At 49.5% G+C, this 24,979-nt stretch overlaps 1 protein-coding gene and 1 pseudogene across 2 annotated transcripts; one reads left to right on the forward strand and one right to left on the reverse strand.

Moving 5' to 3' along the window:
• Window positions 1-413: 413 nt before the first annotated feature.
• Window positions 414-22,619, reverse strand: COX4I2 (cytochrome c oxidase subunit 4I2). Its single transcript, XM_081196776.1, has 5 exons — window positions 22,424-22,619; window positions 14,348-14,444; window positions 8,646-8,807; window positions 6,953-7,084; window positions 414-991 (listed from the first exon to the last, which is right to left on the reverse strand). The coding sequence occupies exons 2-5, from the start codon at window positions 14,442-14,444 to the stop codon at window positions 855-857; spliced, it is 528 nt and encodes a 175-aa protein (XP_081052902.1). The 5' UTR covers window positions 22,424-22,619; the 3' UTR covers window positions 414-854.
• On the forward strand, window positions 15,181-15,742 carry LOC308587592 (elongin-C pseudogene; annotated as a pseudogene). Its single transcript has one exon. The product of its transcript is annotated as an elongin-C pseudogene (transcript).
• Window positions 22,620-24,979: the final 2,360 nt, after the last annotated feature.

The raw sequence follows: 24,979 nt of genomic DNA on the forward strand, positions 1-24,979 counted from the left end.
ATTGAAGGCTACTGGCCATGATGGTTATTCTCAGTTGAAGATAGCAGTGCTTCTGGATACCAGTTGCTGGAAACCACAGGAAGGGAAGATGTTCTTCTGCTCAAATCCTGCTTTTGGGTTTCCCACACACCTCTGGTTGGCCACTGTGAGACCAGGATGCTGGACTAGATGGGCCATTGGCCTGATCCAGCAGACTGTTGATATGCGATCCCTGGTGCTTCCAGCGACTTGAGCTCCTAAAAGGAGCGGGGGATTCTTTTTGGATCCAAAGTTGCTGGAAGCTGCAAGGATTGAGTCAGGATAAGGCAGCTTTGCATCCATTGACCAAAGGCAGTGACAATCCTGCCAGAACCCCAGGTGGTTCCCCCTTTCCTCTTACCTATGGCTACCCAAGAGAGATGCAAACCACAGCCTGATGGACAACGTAGTGTTTTATTGCATGGAGGGAAAGAGCAAGGCTGCTTAAGAGGAGCTGCTGGAAAGGCCACGCAAAGAGGCTTGGGTCCAATCCAGTCTCGGCTGACCTGCTGACCTTGGCTGTGCTGGCAAGGGCTGCCAGGGGCTGTAGTCCAGAACAGCCAGAGGGCACCAGGTTGGCAGAGGCTGGGCCAGTCTCTCTGCAGTGGAACGGAGGCGGCTGGTGAACATGCCCAACCTCCTGCAGCTCCAGGAAGGCAAAGGCACATTGGGTGGATTTGGGAAGGCTCGGGCCATGGGGAGGTGATCCAAAGGGGGCTGGTAGGGGCATGGGCAGTGTGGGAGGCGTCGCCCCAGCTGCCACCCTCAGGGCGGTCAATTCTGCCTTGGACGTGCAGGATCCGCGGCTGCCTCTCCCCGACTTCTGCCTCCGCGCTCTACTTCTTCCACTCGTTCTTGTCGTAGTCCCACTTGGAGGAGAAGCCGTCCACAGGGTTGATGCGCATGTCCAGCATGCGCTTGATTTGCTTGGCCTTCCACTCGTCGGTCAAGGTGTGCGGCTTCGGGGGGAACACTGTCAAGGCAACGGGGGAAGGCCAAGTGAGGAGGGCAACAGAAAGATCATAAGCAGGTCACAGGGAAGGTTCTCCCACACTGGTTAGGAGACCCTTGATGCCTCCCAAATCCTGTTCCAGGGTGGTCAAGGGGTAGAAAGACAATAAGTAGTTTGTTTTCTTTGAGGGGGGTGGGGTGACTGGAAGCTGTGGCCCTCCAGATATGGCTGGACTCCAACTCCCATCAGACCCAGCCAGCATGGCCAACAGTGAGAGATGATGGTACATGTAGTCCAGGAACATCTGGAGGGTCTATAGCAGCCTTTCTCAACCTGTGGGTCCCCAGATGTTGTTGAACTACAACTCCCATCACCCCTAGCTAGCAAGGCCGGAGCTCAGGGGTGATGGGAGTTGTAGTCAAACAACATCTGGGGACCCACAGGTTGAGAACCGCTGGTCTATAGGTTCCCACCCCGGTGTATGGTTGTTACTCCATATGTAAGACCAAAAAGTGGACTGGGGCCCAAACACACAAACACACATCCTGCCTTGGGAACGCAGAATAGAGCACAGCAAAGTTCCTAGTTGGGCTACAACCTGGGCCACATCCCTGCTCAGATGTCAGTCCCAGCGAGTTCAAGGGATAAGGATGTGTAGGATGGAAGCTTTAATTGGTAAGTATCCTCTAAAACCTGCAGCTTGTGGGTGCCATCTTAGCCTGTTTTAAGACAAATCCTCTTAAGACCCAGCCACACCTTAACAAAAAGCAAAGCCATTTCATCTGAGGTTTTTAAACAAGATGGCCATCTGTCAGGGATTCTTGCAGGGGGTGGACTAGATGGCTCATGGAGTCCCTTCCGACTCTACAATTCTGTTAGTATTTGTGCTTTGCAGGACAAGTGTTCAGGTTTAGTCAACTGGCTAATGGAGTGAAATGCACGTCTGCTAAGATTTCTTTCAACACAAACAGAGCCCTGCATCTGGATCAGGTCAAAGGCCCACTTAGTGCAGCAACATCTTTCGCAAAGCAGCTCAGGAGATGCCTATGGGAAGGACTCGAATATCACAGCCGCCTCCTCACTTCTGACTCCCAGCAAGAGGCCTGCGTCTTCCGGTAACGGAGGTGCATAGCCATCATGGTTAGTAGCTCCTCCACGAATTTGTCTACTCCTCTTTCAAAGCCATCCAACTTGGCGGCCGTCACTATCAGAGTTTTAACTGTGCTGCGTGAAGTCCTTTTATCTGTCCTGCATAGAATCAGAATCCTAGAAGTATAGAATAGGAAGGAACGCCGGGATCATCTAGTCTGACCCCCTGGAATGCAGGAATATGCCGCTGTCGCATACGAGGATCAAACCTGTGACCTTGGCGCTAACAGACCACCTTCCCACATTCAGCTCCGTGGAATGTCCCCGAGTTCTAGAGTTATGAGAGAGGGAGGAAAAAACCTTTCTCTGGGTGGCGCTGTGGGTTAAACCACAGAGCCTAGGACTTGCCGATCAGAAGGTTGGTGGTTCGAATCCCCGCGACAGGGTGAGCTCCCGTTGCTCGGTCCCCTCTCCTGCCAACCTAGCAGTTTGAAAGCACATCAAAGTGCAAGTAGATAAAAAGGTACCACTCCAGCGGGAAGGTCAACGGCATTTCCGTGCACTGCTCTGGTTCGCCAGAAGCGGCTTAGTCATGCTGGCCACATGACCCGGAAGCTGTACACCGGCTCCCTCGGCCAATAAAGCAAGAGGAGCACCGTCAGGGGTCACTTTACCTTTACCTATCATGAGCCCTTTCATCTGCCTTTTCTCTGAACTAAAAAGCAGGTTCCTTCCTGGGAACCACAGGAGGGAAGAGATGCTGTTGTGCCTACAAGAATCTGGCTGGCCACTGAGAACAGGATCCTGAACCAGGTGGGCCATTGGCCTGGTCTGATAGGCTCCTCTTACGTTCCTACAGGGGAACTGCTCCATCCATTCCCCTTCTCCAGCTCTGCAACATCCTTTTTTCTTTTTCTTTTTGCCTGCCCTGTGAGAATCTGTGGCAAGTGATTAGGCCCACCCTTAGCTTTCTAGGTGCACTTAAAAAAAAATAAAATGCAATTCTGCATCCAAACAAACTGAATTCTGCCTGGGGTGAAGTTCTCTTCTGCAACCTCCAGAGTGAGAGTGAGAAAGTGGGTGCGCTAATTTCCTTGCCCTTTGCCGCTGGGCTGCGCACATAAACTGGGCCCCACCATCCCTGCGGGTTTTCTACGCACCAGGCGAGCCCCGTGAAGGGGAACAGCCCAGAGCTGCTGTTGCTGCAAAGGCAGGCAACAGAACTGGCCTTTCTCCTCCTTTCCGAGCCCGCCACCCCCCGCCATTCCACACCCCTCACTTGGCAGATGGGCTGTTATTGCAAATCCAGGAAAACAGCTCCATGGGCATCAGACCAGTGCGAGGAAAACAGCGGCCCCTTTGTTCCTCCCCACCCTGATTTCCAGGAGCGCAGGGCTGACATGGCTGGCTGTGGGTTGTTTACTCCCCAATGGTCCAGGAACATCAGCTGTGGGCAGAGAGGCCTGGCCTGGGGAATGGCTGGGGTGCGCAGCTAGGAGAAGCATGCGCTCCCTCTGCTGGAAAGCATCTTCCAGCAGCAGGAACGCTGCAGAAACCAAAAAGCTTTTTCGGGGCTGATTTAGGCAGGTCATTTCCCAGCCGTGGATGCAAGGCTTGAAGCAGACACCTTCCAAGTTGTTTGCTTTTGTGCCTGTGATGGCCTGGGATTCGGACTCGGATGCTGAACCTGAGGAATCCCAGCCTGCACAGGAGTCCCCGCCTCCAGAACCAGCTGATCCGGGGCTGGGGCATGAGCCTGAAGGGTCCTCACCTGTGCTGGATCCTCAGGTGCAGGCGTCAGCTGAGTCTGCTCTGGCTCCTGAGGTGATGGAGGACCCATTGCCTGCAGGTGCTCCACTCTCAGCCCCGTCAGGGGAAGCGGAGGTTGCCTCTGGGTCCGGTAACCCCCCAGCCTCCGGAGTTGCAGCTGCTCAGGGCAGAGAGGCGGAGGGAACCCGCAGGAGGTGCTCGCCTCCAGGCCAGGAGAGGCTAGTCACCAGAAGTTCGGGGCCGCCCTATGCCTCGGGGCAGATAAAAGCCGGCCAGTCCCAAGTTGCGGGAGCAACATTGTTGGTTGCTAGTTCCTGCCTGAACCCTGTCCTGCTTTCGTGCCTGAGCTCCCGACCTGCCCTGGCTCCCGGCTTGCAAGCCTGTTCCTGACTTCACCCGACTCCCTGCCCTGCACCCAGCTCCAGCTACTACGGACTGCCTCCATGTTGCACCTTTGACCCCGGACCGGACTTGGACCTCACCTCTCGGGTAACCCACGGGACCAGCACAGTGCCTGACATGGGGGCAAATCGATCTTCTAAATGCTCAGGCCTGTCGAAGGCAGTAGTGAAGCTGAACATTGGAAGAAGATTCCACAGGCGTCTGGTGGGCCACTGTGAGAAGAGAATGGTGGACTAGATGGGCCAATTGGCCTGATCCACCAGACCCTCTTCTTGTGTTCTTAAGAAATCACAACTCCCCACATCCAGGCTACATTTATGGTTCGCTTCTGGAAACTCCAGGCAAGCAGGAGAGCTCTGGTTGTCCCGTCTCTCAAAGGATTGTGCAGAGCTGGGAATGGTCCAGAAGAGGGCAGCTCGGATTATCCGTAGAAAGGAAAGCTTGAGGCTTTTTAATTTACACATCCACCCACTCTCTGACACACTTAAGTCGGTGGAGGCTGAATGTTCAATAGAGCAGAATGAAGCCGTGGAGTCTTGGCCAGATGCACTGCTCCACTTCAAGCTGCAGAGGTTGGAACCCTGTTTTCGAACGCTCCGTTATAAATGTAAAATAATCGTAATCTGCCTGCACTTGGAAATCCAGCACATCAAGACAGGTTCCAGTGATACGCTGGTTTTCTACTGGTTTTCTTTCCCTGGTGTGGTGCATTTCTGCTTGGTTTAACACCCATGAGCGTTCAGATGTATTATCCTCCACTAGCAATCTTAAGCAGCCCAGTCTAATTGACCCACCTAATTCTGACCTCATTCTGCTTCATGCGTAGATTTGGCCTAAGTGGGGAAATGGCATTTACAGAATCATGGGCAGTGTGAACCAGGAGCGAAGGCTGCCTGCCTCAAGACCTCTTTTCTCAAGCCATTATGTCTTAGCACAGCCTACGTCTGCAGCCGGGCAGTGGGAGCACGACCCAGACGGAATGAAGGGGAAGCATTAAGACAGCCTGGAAAAATCACCCACCAATAATGGTAGAAAGAAGAAAGGGAGGGGAAGGATTCAAGCAGCGAAATTGGCTGGATTTCCACCGATGCCTCACCTACCGAGACAGATAAATCCAGTCTGGTTCAGACACAAAGGACGAAAGAGGTCCTGTACAAGGAAGCTTTGCCTGGGAGGGGAATCTGGATAGGTGCTGCTCCAAGTGAGATGTCTACCTTGGGCTTCAATTTGGGGAGGGGCTGCGTAGCTCAGTGGTAAAGTCGATGTATTGCATGCCAGAGGTCCGTGGTTCAATCCTTAGCATCTCCCGTGGGGAAAGCCCTCTGGGGTGGAGAATTGCTGCCAGGCAGAGTCGAATCCCAGAATCAAAGATGGTAGAGTTGGAAGGGACCCCCACGTGTCATCTAGTCTAACTCCCTGCAATGCTGGAATCACAAGAATTATTGGCAGGCAGCCATCCAAAGTCTTATTTAGAATCTCTTTAGATTATGGCCACTGGGCCCATCACCTCCTGGCAACTAGAAGGGGAAGAAATGGAGGCAGTGAGAGATTTTACCTTCTTGGGCTCCATGATCACTGCAGATGGTAACAGCAGTCACAAAATTAAAAGACGCCTGCTTCTTGGGAGAAAAGCAATGACAAACCTAGACAGCATCTTAAAAAGCAGAGACATCACCTTGCCAACAAAGGGCCGTATAGTTAAAGCTATAGATTTCCCAGTAGTGATGTATGGAAGTGAGAGCTGGACCATAAAGAAGGCTGATCGCCGAAGAATTGATACTTTTGAATTCTGGTGCTGGAGGAGACTTTTGAGAGTCCCATGGACTGCAAGAAGATCAAACCTCTTCATTCTGAAGGAAATCAGCCCTGAGTGCTCCCTGGAAGGACAGATCCTGAAGCTGAGGCTCCAATACTTTGGCCACCTCATGAGAAGAGAAGACTCCCTGGAAAAGACCCTGATGCTGGGGAAGATGAAGGGCACAAGGAGAAGGGGACGACAGAGGACAAGATGGTGAGACAGTGTTCTCAAAGCTGCCAGCATGAGTTTGACCAAACTGTGGAAGGCAGTGGAAGACAGGAGTGCCTGGCGTGCTCTGGTCCAGGGGGTCACAAAGAGTCGGACACGACTAAACGACTCAACAACAACAACAAAGAGTCCAGCACCTTCCGAGTTAGGCTATTTTTACACAGGAACACAACCAGCTAGCTTATACTGAGTCTGCCATTGTTCTACCTAGCTCAGTGCTGTCAACTCTGGCTGGCAGCAGCTCGGCAGCATTTCAGGCAGGGGCGTTCGCAGCCCTATCCAGAGATGTTGGGGGTTGAACCTTGGGCCTTTGTCATGCAAGGCGGATGCTCAAACTATGGTCCTTCCCTGTGAGAGAGGCTTCCAGCCCTCTTGGGTAGATGAGCCCATTATTTGCCTCAGCATAGGGTGGCTTTGGAAGCAAAAAAACCCCTAAATTCAAAGTACTTCCCCCAGCACAGATGAGGCTCTGTGCTTTCAGCAGTTGTGCGTAGGAGCAAAATTCCACAGGTGAAGCCACCATCTGGCCCAGCAATGCGGCTGTTGGAGGAGGCAGCACCGGTGGTATTTCTGCCTGCCTTGGAAGACTCACAGATGCCCAGGAAAGGGCGGGAGCTCTGTAAACACCACTGGGATTCTCATCCACACCACAGCCACCCATCCTCCTCTTCCTCCTCCTCTTCCCACTTCCGTACCATGGACCCGTTGCCACCAGACAATCAATCCCGTGAAGCCGATGAAAAAGAAAATTCCTCCAAGGACCGTCTTCCACTCGCTGGAGGGCCTGTTCATCTCTGCATAGCTCTGGTGGAACTTGAGCTGGTACACTGCAAGGCAAGCACAGCAGGGTCAGGATCCACACCACCCACCTCCCCTGCTCAGGCTCTCTGTGCCTTCACTTGCCTGCCCCTCCGGATGATTGGCAGGGGTGCCCCGGCTGTTCCCTGTCTCCCATGCAGGTGTGATGGGCAGCCAAAGATGGCAGCTCCAGGCAGGAGCGGAACAGAAAATTCAGACGTGCAGGGACCCCTTCGTGAACATCACAGCCATGCCCCCTTCTAAGATGATGCAACAATCCTATCATTATACAATACGGTGGTACCTTGGGTTACAAACCCCTCAGGTTCTAAAACACTGCAGGTTACAAACTCCGCTAACCTGGAAGTGGTACCTCAGGTTACAAACTTTGTCCAAGGATAAGAACGGAAATCGTGTGCCGGCGGCAGTGGGAGGCCCGATTAGTGAAAGTGCGCCTCAGGTTAAGAACAGTTTTGGGTTAAGAACAGACCTCCGGAACAAATTAAGTTTGTATCCCAAGGTACCACTGTAATAAGAATTAAGAGATGCGGTGCAACAATTGAATCAGATCTCTGAGGGATGCTTCCAGCTAGATCTGTTTTCTGCAAATGATTTGGAGTGCTCTAATATTTTGGAGCGCCTTAAGGTGTGTTTTCCCTGAAGGTACATTTATACATAACAGAACATGCCCTCCATTCTCTTGAAAACGAAGTGCTTTGTCTTTTCAGTGTTCCTAAACGCTTAGCTTTGGAGCAGGCAGAACAACAACTCCTTGGTGTCCTTCCTGCAAACCTTCTCCAGAGTAACCCCAGGAGCCCATCTTCAGTGGCCAACTCACCTCCTTTCCCTCTAATTGGCTCTGAGTAATATCTCAGGGTGAGAAAACTTATTCTCACTGGCTTAAAAGCTCTCCTTTCATGCTGATGAAAATTCTTCAGCACTTTAGGGCACATGCTCCCCAAATTTTCGTTCACAATTTTTGCTCGCTCGCACATTTTTGTGAGCAATTGCTCCAGATAAGATGCATTTTGTATGTTAACTTTCATTAATACGCTCACTTTCCCCCTTATGGATGCATTTTTATACATGTGGCATGGCTGGAGAATATAGTGGGCAGCCATCTGTCTCGAGAGACAATGGAGTGTGCCTCCGAGGGTGAAGTCAAACCGCTGCATAAGCAGCACTGGAGTGACCTCCCTGGGGTCTGGAGGTCCTGGGCTGCCCAGACCACAAGACCACACCCTCTTGACCTTGCTGAAGTGGTCCAAAGGAAAGCAGAACAATACCTTTGGAGAATTGCATTGCAAATTCAGGTAAGTGTTGCATTGCAAAATTCAGGTAAGTGTGAATTTCCGAGGGTGGCCGTATCTCCCTTTATGGCAGAAAGTGTGATTCACCTTTAAATGGGAGTTAAATTACTCCCACATCCCAAAAGGCTGGCAACTTAGGGTGCAGCCTCTATCTTGCCTGTCTAGTGTGGCTTGACCCTACAGAGGCTGCCCACAAAACATCGCCTTGGCCCTGTGGGGATGCCCAGGTTTCTCCAGCCCAGCAGGTCACCCCTGGATGGGCCAGTCTGTTGCTACGTACGGGCCACTTTCTCCTCGTTGCTCAGCTGCTTCCAGGATCCTTTCTCTTTCTCCTTAAGGGCCTTCTGCGAAGTGTCCATCTCCTTGCAGAAGGGGACGTCTGGGAGCGGGTAGCTGCGCGTGTCATAATACATAGGCACCGAGAGATCTTCTTGGGCTGCAACTAGGGAGAAAGAGGAACAGCAGAGAGGAACCTGAGTATGGCTAGGGCACATCCCCACACCAGCCATGAGGGTGGCCACTTATACATTCCCCCCCAAGCTAAAAAGTTGTCATTTTTGCATTAAATTTGCATACACTAATTATAGGGATGTGGGTGATGCTGTGGTCTAAACCGCTGAGCCTCTTGGGCTTGCCGATCAGAAGGTCGGCGGTTCGAATCCCCACGACGGAGTGAGCTCCCATTGATCTATCCCAGCTCCTGCCAACCTAGCAGTTTGAAAGCATGCCAGTGCAAGTAGATAAATAGGTACCACTCTGGTGGGAAGGGAAATGGCGTTTCCATGCGCTCTGGTTTCCATCACAGTGTCCCATTGCACCAGAAGCGGTTTAGTCATGCTGGCCACATGACCCAGAAAGCTTTCTGTGGACAAATGCCAGCTCCCTTGGCCTGAAAGCGAGATGAGTGCCACAACCCCATAGTCGCCTTTGACTGGACTTAACCGTCCAGCGGTCCTTTACCTTTACCATTTTTTACACTAAATATATTGGCACCACTGAATTTTAAAAAATACTAAAAATTTGAAATGTTTTTCATTTTATTTCACTTTTAATTTGTGCACTGCCTATCATTTAAATAGTACAATATGTCTCACCATAGAATCACAAAATTGTAGAGATGGATGGGTACCAGAGATCATCTAGTCTAACCCCCTGCAATGCTGGAATCTCGGCTAATAGCAGGGGAGGCTGTGACCAGGTGACACATCAACCTGCCCAGTCAGCTGTCTGAGTGCTGCAAACTCTGGGTAGGCAACCCCTGCAAGAGGCCTGGAGATCCCCCTTCTCAGGGGTCTTTTATCTTGAAACCGCCATCGTACTGGCAGGGCTTTCACATGCATAGGGGAGAGCTTCAAACTGAGCAAACATAGCGGAGAGCTTCAAACAACATACTTGCTTAGACAAGACAAGCCAGATATTTAGGAAGTTGAGGCAATTTTAATCTGTTTTAGTATTTTAACTTTTGTATGCTTTACAGTATGGTTGTAGTTTTTTCTTGCATGAAATATACTCGTTGTCGAGAGTGGATTTCATGCTCTTTATTCAGCTCATAGTGGTGAGGAGGAATGGAAGTTCCCTCACAATATCTGCTTTATATACATTATTTACACAATATGCTGCATGTGATTGGCTAACTCAGGAATTCTCCTGTAGGCCAATCAGGTTGCGGATTCACTTCCACCTGGAGCTGGATTGGGTGGCTCCTGCAGACCAATCATACTGCTGCATTGTTCTAGGACCAATCAGACTGCTGCCTTTTGGATCCTATTCAACTCAGTACATAACATTGCATTATCTTTTTATAAACTGCTTTGAGGGTTTTTTTTTATTTTATAAAACCAATCGATCGGTGTATAAAGTTTCTGAAACAAAATAAACAAAGAACCCAATTGATTTATATTGTGTTTTTACGGCTCCGTCTCTTATGTATTTTTTTATTTTATTGTACTGCAATTTTAATTCTGTGGAACGCAAATTGCAATACAGCAGTGTGCAATATATATGTAAGAAATAAAGGAAGCAATAAAGATTATGACTGAAAAGCCTGCTGCATCTAGCCTGGCACATTATGATTGCTACAACGGGCAGAAAAATCAAGACCCTCAGCCACTTTCAAGTGGTCTGTGGGAGCCTCTGAAATAGAGGACCTGTACACTCGACCAGTGGCCGAGGAACCCTCTCCGGCACCTGGAGTGGGGCGAACCGCCCAGTGACGCACGCATGACGTCTGTACTGACTGTGCATGTGTGGCATCCCGTACGGAGTGCATATGTGCAGTGACCGTATGGGCTGCCGCGCATGCGCACTCCGTACGGAATGCCGCACATAAGCACTCCGTAAGAGCTGCCACTTGCACAGCGACTGTACGGGCTGTTGCACGAGCGGCATCCTCTATGATGTGCGCATGTGCGGCATCCTGTATGGACTGCACATGTGCGGCATCCTGTACAGAGTGCACATGCGCGGCAGCCTGTACGGTCACTGTGCAAGAAGCAGCCCATACGGACGCCGTGCAAGCGGCGCCCATACAGACTGCGTGCGCCCTCGGCTGCTCTACAGCTGGGGGGAGGCAGGCCCCAGAGTGGCACCCGGGGCAACCCACCCCCTACGCCCTTCCTACACCCCTGCTCTTGACACCCCTTCAAATTAGAAGCTTGTAAAGCAGGCAACATGGCCAAGCTAGAGACCACCAGCCCCTCTGCAGCTGACTCTGTCTGAGGATTGAACGGAGTTTTATGCAACTTTGAGCCACGTGGTGAGAGAGAGAGAGAGAGAGAGAGAGAGAGAGAGAGAGAGAGAGAGGAGTTTTGCGCTTTTCCCTTGTGCCAAACCATCCCTCCAGATGTTTTGCACCATCATCTCCAAGGAGCACATGTCAAGGCAACCATTTTCTCTGATAAAATGAAACTCAGGGAGGCTTGTAGAAACCCAAGCAAGCCAAATATTACCGTGAAATAAACGGCAGTAAAAACAGCATCGTAGACGTCACCAAAACACAATCCCTACGGCGACAGCAGGCTCAAAACAGGATTGCTTTTAAGCCTTGCATTCTTTTGAGCCTGGAGTTAAACTGCTCAGAGGGGATTCTACATTCCCTGTAGGAGAATTCTGTCCATATCACAGGCCATCTGATGGGTGACGCTTAACCTGTCTGTGGTGGAGATCAATCTATAGGGGAATAGCTCTGTGCTCAACTGCTCCTGCTCCTCATAAGGCTTGGTTGCCAAAACCCTCTTGGCTGCCCTCCTCTGCACACCTTCCAGCTTGTCAACCTCCTTCCTAAATTGTGGCACCCAGAACTGGACACAGTATTCCAGACAGTGTGGTCTGACCAAGGTAGAATAGAGTAGGACTATTAAAAAAGGCTGCTTCTTGGGAGAAAAGCAATGGCAAACCTAGACAGCATCTTAAAAAGCAGAGACATCACCTTGCTCACAAAGGTCCGTATAGTTCAAGCCATGGTTTTCCCAGTAGTGATGTATGGAAGTGAGAGCTGGACCATAAAGAAGGCTGATCGCCGAAGAATGGATGCTTTTGAATTCTGGTGCTGGAGGAGACTCTTGAGAGTCCCATGGACTGCAAGAAGATCAAACCTCTCCATTCTGAAGGAAATCAGCCCTGAGTGCTCCCTGGAAGGACAGATCCTGAAGCTGAGGCTCCAAGACTTTGGCCACCTCATGAGAAGAGAAGACTCCCTGGAAAAGACCCTGATGTCGGGAAAGATGGAGGGCACAAGGAGAAGGGGACAGCAGAGGACGAGATGGTTGGACAGTGTTCTTGAAGAGACCAGGATGAGTTTGACCAAACTGCGGGAGGCAGTGGAAGACAGGAGTGCTTGGCGTGCTCTGGTCCATGGGGTCACAAAGAGTCGGACACGACTAAACAACTAAACAACAAAATGAGTTCCCTTGATCTGAACACTAGACTTCTGTAGATGAAGCCTAGAATATCACTCACTTTATTTGCTGTTGCATCGCGCTGTAGACTCATGTTAAGCTTTTGGTCTACTAAAACCTCTAGATCCTTTTCACCTGCACCGCTAAACCAGACGTCCCCTAGCCTATATTTGTGCATCTGATTATTCCTGCAGAACCTTGCAATTCAAACTGCTGATAAGCCATTGTCGGATGACTAGTATTCTAGTGTATTTTTAACTCAACAAACATACCGCCTCGGCTTTGAAATCAGCATTTACTACTGCTGAGTAAATAAATATAACGAGAGCCAGAAGCTACATGTTCAGCCTTCCGCAATATGTAATGATTTTTTTCTGGGGGGGGGGCTCAGCAGAGATCCTTTTTGTGGAAACTGGGGTGTCAAAAGCACGTCCCTAATTTTGTTTGCAAAATGCTGGTGAGTTATATGCGCTGCTTGTGGGGAGGGTTTTTTTTTTGGCGGGGGTGATGGTTGGGTGGCTGCTGCATTGTCAATGTTTTATCTGTTGTCTTTGCAGTTCTTCCAAATATATTATTACCAGTGTAGTTTGCTTCCTTAATTATACTGTGTCAACGCAATGTTACTGTTTTCGCCATTACGGCGATTAGCTCTCAAGTGCAAGTTGTAAGGAGGGAAGATCTCTTGAGGCTGACTCCCTCTTTTCCACCTCCTTTTTTAGGTTCAACAAGCTGCAAAGGTTTTGTAACTGGGTCACACTGGGACGCTTAATGCAGTCTTCATAGAATTGTAGAGTTGCAAGAGACCTCTAAGGGTCATCTAGTCCAGCCCCCTGCAATGCAGGGATCTCAGCTGAAGCATCCATGGAAGATGACCATCCAATCTCTGCTTAGAAACCTCCAACGAAAAGGCCCGTTGTCATGTTGCCACCCTCTGGACCTCCCATGGAGAAGGCACACCAAGAAGGCACTCCAATGATGATCTGGGTAGGTTCATAATTTAGAATAATAGAATAATAGATAGTAATAATAATAATAATTTATTATTTATACCCTGCCCATCTGGCTGGGTTTCCCCAGCCACTCCGGGCGGCTTCCAACAGAATATTAAAATACAATAACTTATTAAACATTAAAAGCTTCCCTAAACAGGGCTGCCGGAAGGGTGTTCCACAGGGCGGGTGCCACCACCGAGAAGGCCCTCTGCCTGGTTCCCTGTAACTTGGCTTCTCTCAGCGAGAGAACCGCCAGAAGGCCCTTGGAGCTGGACCTCAGTGTCCGGGGAGAACGATGGGGCATAACAATGGTAAGATTTGGACAGGTCCCTGGGGATCCAGCCCCCTCATCCAACCCTGTGCAACGCACGAATATGCAGCTGTCTCCAATGGGGATCGAAAGGGATGTCGTTTTGTGGTTTCCCTCAGCCGCCAAAATGTCCCGGGTCGCCCCTGGGTAGGATCCGCATTCCAGAGAGAGCCACGGGAGCTCACTCCATCGCGGGGATTCGAACCGCCAACCTTCTGATCGGCAAGCCCAAGAGGCTCAGTGGTTTAGACCACAGCGCCACTCGCATCCCTACTAACAACACCGAGGGCTGGGCAACACACTTAAGGTAAAGGGACCCCTGACCATACCTACCCCTGCTAGGTTGGCAGGAGCAGGGACTGAGCAACGGGAGCTCACCCCATCGTGGGGATTCGAACCGCCGACCTATTTGCACCTCGACGTGCTTTCGAACTGCTAGGTTGGCAGGAGCAAGGACCGAGCAACGGGAGCTCACCCCGTCACGGGGATTCGAACCACCGACCTTCTGATCGGCAAGTCCTAGGCTCTGTGGTTTAACCCACAGTGCCACCCGCGTCCTTACCTGCACCTTAAAAAGTAGGCCACATCTTCCTCATACATCTAAAACAACACAACGCCACTTTCGACAGTCCTGGCTTCCCCCAAGGAATCGTGGGAACTGAAGTTTGTTCTGGGTGCTGAGAGCTGTTAGAGAACTCAAGCCATGCCCCCCCCCCCTTTAGAAGGGGACCACTTGCCCCAAAGGACAACGGGAGCAAGAGATGACGGCAGAAGCATCACTTACCATGTCCGCCATGCCCATGGGCTGCTCGGACACCAGCAGCAGCCAGGACCCTTCTTCCGGTCAGGATGCCCACCCGCAAGGACGGCAGCGACAGCATCTGCAAGGCCAAGGGATTTTATTACAGTAAAAAACAGGGGTGAGGGAAGTCGAAATATGATGTGGAAGGATTCAAATTTATGTTTTGTTTTCATTGTAAAATGAAAAGCATAAATAATTTTTAATAAAAATAAAAATTATTTATACCCCGCCCTCCCCAGCCAAGACTGGGCTCAGGGCGGCTAACAGCAGGTATAAAAACAATTGATTGAAACACAACTTAAAAACAAGATTAAAATGCAGCCTCATTTCAGTAGGAACTCAAATCAAAAACTTTTTTGGGGATGAAAACGTCAAGTCTTCACCAAGGCCTTTTTTAAAAAAGGAATTTATTACTTATTGATTTATCATGTTTTTATCCCACCCTTTTCTCACTCAGGGTGGTGTACATAAGTCAGTGACCAGAGCAATAATCACAGAATCACACAATTTTAGGGTTGGAAGGGAACACCAGGGGTCATCTAGTCTAACCCCCAGCAATGCATCCAGCTGAGATTGCAGCGGGTTGGACTAGATGGCCCTTGGGTCCCTTCCAACTCTATGATTCTATAATTCTATGATTTTTTTACATTCTTATCCCACCTTTTCCTCCAAGGAGCTCCAGATGGTGCACGTGGTGCTCCCTTTCCCATTTTATCTTCACAACAACCCTGTGAGGTAGTTTAGGCTGAGAGAGACACACGCACGCACGCACCCCCGTGCACATTAAATCTATGTTCTGAAGAAATATCTGGAGGGTTTTGGGCAGAGGGAGGGCGGTTGTCCCGGCTGGAACCTTGAGGGGCCTGAGAGGCTACTTGGCGAATATCTTTCAGGCGCTGGCAGGGCAGAGATATTATTGCAAAGGCTCCAGGGGCAAAGAACCAAGCATCTGATAAGAAGAGATGGATGGAGAAGAGAAGATATATGGGGGCTGTGAAGGCCCTGATGTTATGTATGTGAAATTGATATCCTCAGGTGGCCATGAGTTCATAGTTAAAAGAGAGCCTGCACTCACATCGGGAACAATAAAAGCTATGTTGAATGGTTCAGGACAATTTGCAGAAAATGAAACAAATGAAGTGAATTTCAGAGAGATTCCTTCCCACGTCCTATCCAAAGTATGCATGTATTTCACCTATACGGTTCGCTACACTAACAGCCCTACAGAGATCCCTGAATTTCCAATTGCACCTGAAATTGCACTGGAACTGCTGATGGCCGCAAACATCTTAGATTGTTAAAGTAAATTATAATAAAAATGTAAACCTTTTTTCCTCCCAATATTTAATGCACGTAGTTCAGGTAGTAACTTTATCATATGGCAATATTCTGTATGTTTGGTTAAGACATGTAATGGTCACTGCAGAAGCTATTGCTCACAGTGATTTTGCATTGGAATCATTCAGTATGTTTCCGAGCACAATTCAAAGTGTTGGTGCTGACCTTTAAAGCCCTAAATGGCCTCGGTCCAGTATACCTGAAGGAGCGTCTCCACCCCCATCGTTCTGCCCGGACACTGAGGTCCAGCGCCGAGGGCCTTCTGGCGGTTCCCTCCCTGCGAGAAGCCAAGTTACAGGGAACCAGGCAGAGGGCCTTCTCGGTAGTGGCACCCGCCCTGTGGAACGCCCTCCCATCAGATGTCAAAGCGATAAACAACTACCTGACATTCAGAAGACATCTGAAGGCAGCCCTGTTTATGGAAGTTTTTAATGTGTGACATTTTAGTGTATTTTTCATCTTTGTTGGAAGCCGCCCAGAGTGGCTGGGGAAACCCAGCCAGATGGGTGGGGTACAAATAATAAATAATAAATAATAATAATAATAATAATAATAATAATAATAATAATTATTATTATTATTATTATTATTATTATTATTATTATGCTCTGATTTTGTTTGGCTGCTTACATAAGTAACAGACTTCTTACCAACTGACAAATAAACATGCTAATTTAGTGGGGGGAAGAAAAAAAAAGAAGAAATATCTGGAAAGGACTGGTAACCGTGTCGTCTGGATACGGTGTTCACACTCCAAAACTTTTCAGAGCAAGGACAGGACAGCAAAGCCGAACCTTCATATTCAGGAGGTCTCTACCACTGGTGACCAGATAGTGGGAATAAATAGCAAGAGAGTAGAAGCCTTTTGCTCCGCTTGTGAGCTTTCTGGCCGCGTCTGGGCTCGGAATGTGGGGCAAGGTGGACTTTCCGGGAAATGCACTTTTTAGGTTCCAAAGTCCAGCACTTTGTGACACAGGACCCGGGGGCCCAGGGCCATGGGTGGGAAATCGGCCAAGCAGAGCACTCGTGCGGGGTGCGCATCATGCCCTATACAGAGGGACACCCTTCCGACACCCTCCAAGATCCACCCCATGGCAGAAGAAGAAGCTGCTTTCTTAGGGCCCGAGTAGAAAGAGGGTTGTTGTGAATAGAAGGATATAAGAAAGAGGCTCTGTTGGATTAACCCAGTAGCCCATCTTGGCTAGTATCTTGTTCTCACAGGGGCCTGTTATGGGAAACCTGCAAGCAGGACCCAGGCACAAGAAGATTTCTCCCTTGCTGCAGTTTCTTTCTCTTTTTTGTATATAATTTGTTTATTAAATTTTCTGTTTCACAATTTAAAGTACTCATTTTTACATCCTTAATATATCAATGACTTCCCTTCCTCTCTTTCCACGGTTCATTTTACATATCATAAATCCCTGCAGATTTTACAGAAACTATACCATTCAGTATTCCATTATTGCATCCATCATAACTTATATATCTTAATACTGCCGGTGTTTTCAGCTGCACACAGTTATTTCCCATATATTCAATAAACGTTTTCCAATCTTCTCTAAACGTATGTTCTTCTTGTTCTCTTATTCTATATGTTAAGTCTGCAAGCTGCACATATTCTGTCAGCTTAAGTTGCCACTCGTCTTTGGCTGGGACCTCGCTCATTTTCCGTTTGGGGGCTAACAAACCACAGACTGCAGTAGTTATGATGATGGTGATGGCGATGATCATATAATATTTATTATTTATTATTTATACCCTGCACATATGAGTGGCATACATCATAACCTTTTTTGATGCCTAGGAATTTCAGTCTGAATTATCCCCAACAAAACGGACTCTTGAGTTTATTTGGAAAGTAGTTTTACACATTTTTTTTCCAATTCAGTATGGATCATTTCCCAATACTCTCTTACCCTTTTACAAGTCCACCCCATATGAAAAAGCATTCTCTCAACCTCTTTGCATCTCCAGCACTTACCATATTTTTCGCTCCATAAGACGCAATGTTTTCCTCCTAAAAAGGGGAAATGTCTGTGTGTGGAGTGAATGCCTATGGATGGTGGCAGGATCCCGCTGCAGTCGCAAGCGGAGGATCCATGGCTCCCCTTCCTTCCCTCCTCCGTGGCTCGCTTTGAAGCAGCAAAGCAGGAGAGGAGCCGCTTACACGAGAGGAGGCTGCTGGGGTTCCTGTGTTGGGTCCGTCCGGGGGCATGCTGCCTCCCCGCTTGTCGCTCCTTGAGTGCGCATGCTAAAGAAACATAAAGCTCCTGTCCCTCTCACTCTCACTCTGAAATACCGGTAGTTTATTAAATAGTTTAGTACAACATTTGATTCAGAATATTTTTTCCCCCTGTGGCCCGCTGGAATGTGGAGTTAACCAGGGCTATTGACTGTTTGGCTCCGAAGCGCCCTCTCCGATTGCATGGAGCCCGGACAGCCCCGTGGTTTTCCACGGATCTGAGGGCAATGAAACAATCGTTGAGACGGCTAGAGCGCCGGTGGCGGATGACCCATTCTGAAGCTGACTGGACACAGGTTAGTGCTCAATGTCGAGCCTACCAAGTGGCAGTAGCGACGGCGAAGAAGACTTTCTTCACCGCCTCTATTGCATCTGCAGAAAACAGCAGCAGGAGACTTTTTCAGGTGGTCCGCAATTTGGCGGAACCACCTGCTACATCGGGGCCCAGTACGGGCCACATGATCTCCTGCAATGATTTTGCAAAGTTTTTTGCAGATAAAGTCGCTCAGATTCGGGAAGAGGTAGATGCCACCGTGGGAGCAGGGCCGGGGCGGGAGAGTGCTAGAGTCCTGTCTAGTCAAATTGTGTGGGATCAATTCCAATCTGTTACCTCTGAGGATGTGCACAGGCTGCTTGGACGAGTGAAACCAACCACCTGTCTCCTCGATCCTTGCCCATCCTGGCTTATAAAAGCTAGCCGGGAAGGGCTGGGCGATGGGCTTCGTGGGGTGGTGAATGCTTCCCTCCGTGAGGGAGCCTTCCCAGACCCGCTGAAAGAGGCAGTTATTAAACCACTTCTTAAAAAACCATCTTTAGATGCAGCCACAATGGCCAATTATTGCCCAGTCTCAAATCTTCCATTCTTGGGCAAGGTGATTGAGCGAGTGGTTGCTGAACAATTCCAGGCACGCCTGGAAGAAGCGGACCATTTGGATCCCTTCCAGTCGGGATTCAGGCCTCATCACGGGACTGAAACTGCCTTGGTCGCACTGGTTGATGATCTCCGGCGGGCTAGGGACAAAGGTGAGAGCTGTTTCCTAGTTCTGCTGGATCTCTCAGCGGCGTTTGATACCATCGACCATAACATCCTTCTGGACCGTCTTGAGGGGCTGGGAGCTGGGGGCACTGTTATACAGTGGTTCCGCTCCTTCCTCCTGGGCCGTGTTCAGAAAGTGGTGGGGGGGGATGAGTGTTCAGATCCCTGGGCTCTCACTTGTGGGGTGCCTCAGGGTTCTGTCCTCTCCCCCATGCTTTTCAACATCTATATGCAGCCGCTGGGAGAGATCATCAGGGGGTTTGGGCTGGGTGTTCATCAGTATGCAGATGACACCCAGCTCTACCTCTCTTTCAAATCAGAACCAGTGAAGGCGGTGACGGTCCTGTGTGAGTGTCTGGAGGCGGTTGGAGGATGGATGGCGGCTAACAGATTGAGACTGAATCCTGACAAGACAGAAGTACTGTTTTGGGGGGACAGGAGGCGGGCAGGTGTGGAGGATTCCCTGGTCCTGAATGGGGTAACTGTGCCCCTGAAGGACCAGGTGCGCAGCCTGGGAGTCATTTTGGACTCACAGCTGTCCATGGAGGCACAGGTTAAATCCGTGTCCAGGGCAGCTGTGTACCAGCTCCATCTGGTATGCAGGCTGAGACCCTATCTGCCTGCGGACTGCCTCGCCAGAGTGGTACATGCTCTGGTTATCTCCCGCTTGGACTACTGCAATGCGCTCTACGTGGGGCTACCTTTGAAGGTGACCCAGAAACTACAACTAATGCAGAACGCCGCAGCCAGACCAGTTACTGGGAGCGGCCGCCAAGACCATATAACACCTGTCTTGAAAGACCTACATTGGCTCCCAGTACATTTCCAAGCACAATTCAAAGTGTTGATGCTGACCTTTAAAGCCCTAAACGGCCTCGGTCCAGTATACCTGAAGGAGCATCTCCACCCCCATCATTCTACCTGGACACTGAGGTCCAGGACCGAGGGCCTTCTGGCGGTTCCCTCACTGCGAGAAGCCAAGTTACAGGGAACCAGGCAGAGGGCCTTCTCGGTGGTGGCGCCTGCCCTGTGGAGTGCCCTCCCACCAGATGTCAAAGAGAACAACAACTACCAGACTTTTAGAAGACATCTGAAGGCAGCTCTGTTTAGGGAAGCTTTTAATGTTTGATGTATCACAGTATTTTAATATTCTTTTGGAAGCCGCCCAGAGTGGCTGGGGAAACTCAGCCAGATGGGCGGGGTATAAATAATAAATTATTATTATTATTATTATTATTATTATTATTATTATTATTATTCCTCTAAAAACTAGGTGCGTCTTATGATCAAATGCGTCTTATGGAGTGAAAAATATGGTGCAGTCATACCTTGGGGTAAATGCGCTTTGGGTTGAGCGCATTCAAGTTGTGCTCCACGGCAACCCGGAAGTAACGGAGCACGTTACTTCTGGTTTTCGCCACTTGCGCATGCGCAGATGCTCAAAATGATGTCGCTGGGGTGCAAAGAACCACCCAGCGCCCCCAAATTTAGTTAATTTCGCATGCATGCCATTGAGAATGACAAGCACCGGCGCGGTGCATCTTTGGTAAATGAGCTCACAAAATCAAAAGTCCTTTTGTGAAACAGTAGGTATACATTTTGGTAATACCTATGTATTTTGTTTTTCTAGCTTGATCAAAATTATTTATTATTTCATAACAGGTAGATAGTTAAGAGCTTAGGAGGCTTCAGCAGGGGGCGCCAGGCGCCCCCCAGAATTCAGCACCCAGGTGCCCTGCACCCCTTGCACCCTTGGGTAAAGATGGCCCTGGTAACATTAAAACATCCCAAGCCAATCCAAAGACAAAAAAGGGTTCCTTTTGCCTGGTGCCTAAAGATATGTAATGATGGCGGCAGGTGAGCCTTTGTGGAGAGAGCATTCCACAAGCGGGGAGCCACCACTGAAAAGGCCCCGTTCTCGTGTTGCCCAGCCTCTGGACCGCCTAAGAATCCTTGGTACTATAGTTCACCCCTTAAAGGTAAAGGGACCCCTGTCCATTAGGTCCAGTCACAGATGACTCTGGGGTTGCAGCGCTCATCTCGCTTTATTGGCTGAGGGAGCCGGCGTACAGCTTCCAGGTCATGTGGCCAGCAGGACTAAGCCGCTTCTGGAGAACCAGAGCAGCGCATGGAAACTCCATTTACCTTCCCGCCGAAGCGGTACCTATTTATCTACTTGCACTTTGACGTGCTTTCGAACCGCTAGGTTGGCAGGAGCAGGGACCGAGCAACGGGAACTCACCCCGTCGCGGGGATTAGAACCACCAACCTTCTGATTGGCAAGCCCTAGACTCGGTGGTTTAACCCACAGCGCACCCCTTACAGAGCTCCAATTCCCAGCCTCTTTTACAAACTAAAGTTCCCAGGATCCTTGGGGGGAAGTCACATGCTTTAAATGCACGGTGTGCGCACAGCCCTGGATAGGTCAAGCATCCCTAATCCTGCAAGTCACACCACAGCCCTCTTTCCACCCAGCTTCTGTCGATGCCTGGAAGGTGTCAGGTGCCCGAGATACAAGCCCTGTCTCCAAAATCAGACCGGCAGTGGGTGGGTGGAAGGGAGAGAGGGTGGTAGAATAAATGGTCCACCCAATGGCAGCTTCCTCGGTGCCAGAGGCCTAGAGATCTGGCTATCCTAAACACCTGAAGCCGCCTTTCTCTGGCCACACCTGCAGTAGCTCGGCCAGCAGGAGTGAAAGTGGCCTGGCACACACCCCCGGTCCTCCAGCGTCCCAGCAGCCCCTGGTTCTGGCCGGCAGCCACCAGAGAAGGTGGCCGCTGAGGAGGACCCGTCCTGTCTGACCTCTAGACACGGAGAAAGGCACTCGAGGCAGAGAGAGGGTTCAGGGTGGCCCTGGCACTGGGCAACAGATACCCCAAATCTCTTGCTGGGCACTGTGGAGAAGACTTTCTTCTGCCCTGGAGGATTCCAGACAGTTTTTAAAGCGGGGATAGGATCCATCTGTTTGACATTTTGGGGATCCAAGCGGAAACTCGTGGGGGGCACAAGAAGGAGAGTTGCCCTGGCATTGCTGGAGGAGGAGAATGGAAGCCAAGCTTTGCCTTGTAACGCCAAACTCTTACAAAGTTACTTTGTTCCCGAAGAAATTCTGGCCTCCTCCATTCACGGCCTGGAGGAGAGCAAAGAAAGTTTCCAAGGCGAAAGGAAACAAGAGACGCAGAAGGGAAAATGTGTCGAGGGAGTGCAGTGCCAAAACCTTGGGCCTGGCGGGCAGAAATCTGGGGCAGAGGAGGCATTGAGGGGGCAAATCTGCCTCCCCAGAGTCGGATGGCAAGCGGACTTTCCCGTTATGTGCCGGGGAGCCGAGCAGGAAGGCAGTTCTCCCAGCCTGGTGGTTCAGAGGTGCCAGCACCTACCTAGCCTAGCCAGGCCGTTGTGCCCCTGGTAGAGCTTGGAGGAGGGCGAGCGGGAGGGTACTCACCGTGGGACAAGCAAGGAGCTGGAGCGGACGAGGTGGGAAATGGAGGCAACAGGCTTTCTCCAAGTGCAACTGCCGGGAGGCTGGCAAGCAGCCAAGGCACAAAACAGCTGCCAAAGACTCTTATTATAGAACAGACCCCGGTGCAGGCAGGCAGGCAGATGGAGGGATGTACCAGGCCACTGCCTGGCTGGCTGGCCAGCCCCTTCCCTTCTGCAGCCCCCTGGCTCCAGCAGAGGAGGAGGACAACAGGGGGGCTCCTCATCTACAGACACCCCCCCCCCAGTATAGAGAATTTGCAAGGGCGGCCAGTTAGGAGGAGCAAGGAGAGAAGAAAGCAGGACTTGGACAGAGGCCAGAGGCCAGCCAGTCACCCCCCACCCCTTCCTGTACACAAACACGGCTGCACACTCCAAGCTAAGAGTCCTTTGCAGCATTTGGAGAAGGAGGGGGAGAGCTGGAGAGAGTTTTTTCCCCCAGGCTCCATTTCCAAGAGCTACACTCCCCCTGCTGCTGCCTTGGGACGAGGCGTCGTCACCGTTTTTTAACTGCATCGTGAAATTAAAAAATTAAGGTCTTCTATAAAAGATAAATGTTCATAACTGCATATACAAAGCACATGTCTGAAACTCCACAGGAAAACAGCCCTGAAACCATTTTGACTTCCAAACTGTCCAAATGATTTCTCTGCAAGGTCAAGGGAAATGGAAAAGCCTCCCCATTGTCTTTTCCTTCACAAATCCTGTCTTAAGGGTATGTCTGTGTATGAATAGGGTGAGCCTGTGACCTGGCTCAGGAACTAAGTATTTGTCATTACAAAAGACTGGCCAGGCAACCCAGGGTATCCAATCACGTGAGCATTAACAGGTAACCTGCCAGACAGGAGATAAACAACGCACTCAGATTTCTGCTGTAGACCGCCCTTTCTGTGATGTAGGTATGATGTTTGTGGAGGGTGGTCTTCAGTTACACCCCTTCTGTGATGTATGTATGATGTATGGAGGGGTGGACTTGAGCTCCAGGGCAGGGAATTTAAAATGTCTATATAAGGGCGGGCACACCTTTCTTCTGCGTCCTCCTCCTTTCCTGTGGGTGAGGGGAGCACCCTGTTGCAACAGATCAATAAAGATCAGGCTTACTAGCTGCTTTGTTTCTCAATATTCTCTGGTTGGCCTCTGTTCTTTTCTCCTACCGATGGGAAACCTACAAAGGACTCTTGTGTCCCTCATAAGGGAATAAGGGCAGATTTTTGTTTATTACAATCAAATCAATAATTGTTCCAAGGGTTTTATTTATTTGAGACTATCAGAAGAGGCAGGCTGCTGCATCACGCCTGCTTTCATTTGTCATTATGATTTGTGTTTTCGTGTTGTAAGCTGCCCTGTGATCCTTGGATGAAGGGCAGTATAAAAAATTCAATAAAATAAATAGATAAATGAACAAGTCATTGGGTGACCCCGCTGGGTTTTAGTGTTGCGGGAGAGGGAGTATCAACAAGAACAACAACTCAGCAGTGATGGAGCCAGATGAGGAAATCCCAAAGGTGTGGGGGCCACCACCAAGAAAGCTTTGTTCCCAGTACCTGGTAGGTTCGATTCCGGGCAAGTCCAGGTAGAGCTGGAAAAGATGAACTCTTTTTGTCAGGCTAGTCAGCCTTTCTCTCTCTCTCTTTTTTATAAGTAATATTTATTGAGACACACAAAAATTTTAAAGTTACACAGAAAAAGAAAACAACATTACAAAAAAGAAAAAGAAAACAAAAACCCAAAAAGAAAAGGAGAAAATAAAATCATCATTTTCAAGTTCTCCAGTTTCCGTTATCTACTTTCCATGACCTCCTCCTCCTCCCATCTCTTGTATCTTAGTTGATAATTGTCACAGCAAATCCTTTCCATAGTTCATGATATTTTATCCTTACGTTACCTTACTCTATTGTCATCTTATCTTATAAAAACAACCTTAAAGCTTAAAACTTAATTCTTTTTTGCCCACTTCTCATAACCATTACCTTTTTGCCAGATTCCTTAGACATTTTTACCAGAGCCAAGTAATTTCATCTCAACATTTTCCCCAAATTCATAAAAACATTTCTAATAATGATAATATTAAAAAGGTACAATAAAATAAAAGCAATCCAATCTTCTTCCAGCGTCCCCTCCCCCCGGTCCTGGGATTGCCAGTCTTTTCTTGTCCATTAGTCTGGCACATTAACCTGGTGCTCTTATATCCGAGGCCTTTAAATCTCTTCCTTGCCCCTTTCGCAGCTCTTCTTCATATTTTCCTTTCACTCGCAGGAACTCCAGCTTAATAATGTTTTTGACCCTCTAGTCAGCCTTTCTCAACCTTGCGTCCCCAGACATTGTTGGACTACCATCCCTCACTACTGGTCCTGCTAGCTAGGAGTGATGGGAGATGGTAGTCTAACAACATCTGGTGACCAAAGATTGAGAACGGCTGGACTGGAAGGTAAACAAAAGAAGAGATTCAGGAAATGGGAAGGTGGAAATGTTCAAGTCAAGCATTTAGCCCATTGGGACTGGTAGGACGGAAAGCAAGGAG

The sequence above is a fragment of the Podarcis bocagei genome (genome assembly GCF_964188305.1).
Source record: "Podarcis bocagei genome assembly, chromosome: 5".
Taxonomy (NCBI): domain Eukaryota; kingdom Metazoa; phylum Chordata; class Lepidosauria; order Squamata; family Lacertidae; genus Podarcis; species Podarcis bocagei.

Excerpts from the sequence above, each read along its gene's own strand:
- COX4I2 (XM_081196776.1), bottom strand. The coding sequence starts at position 14,444 with ATGCTGTCGCTGCCGTCCTTGCGGGTGGGCATCCTGACCGGAAGAAGG. Across the intron at positions 8,808-14,347 it reads CCATGGGCATGGCGGACATG|TTGCAGCCCAAGAAGATCTC; the intron begins GTAAGTGATGCT and ends CTTTCTCCCTAG. Across the intron at positions 7,085-8,645 it reads CAACGAGGAGAAAGTGGCCC|TGTACCAGCTCAAGTTCCAC; the intron begins GTACGTAGCAAC and ends CTTGCCTTGCAG.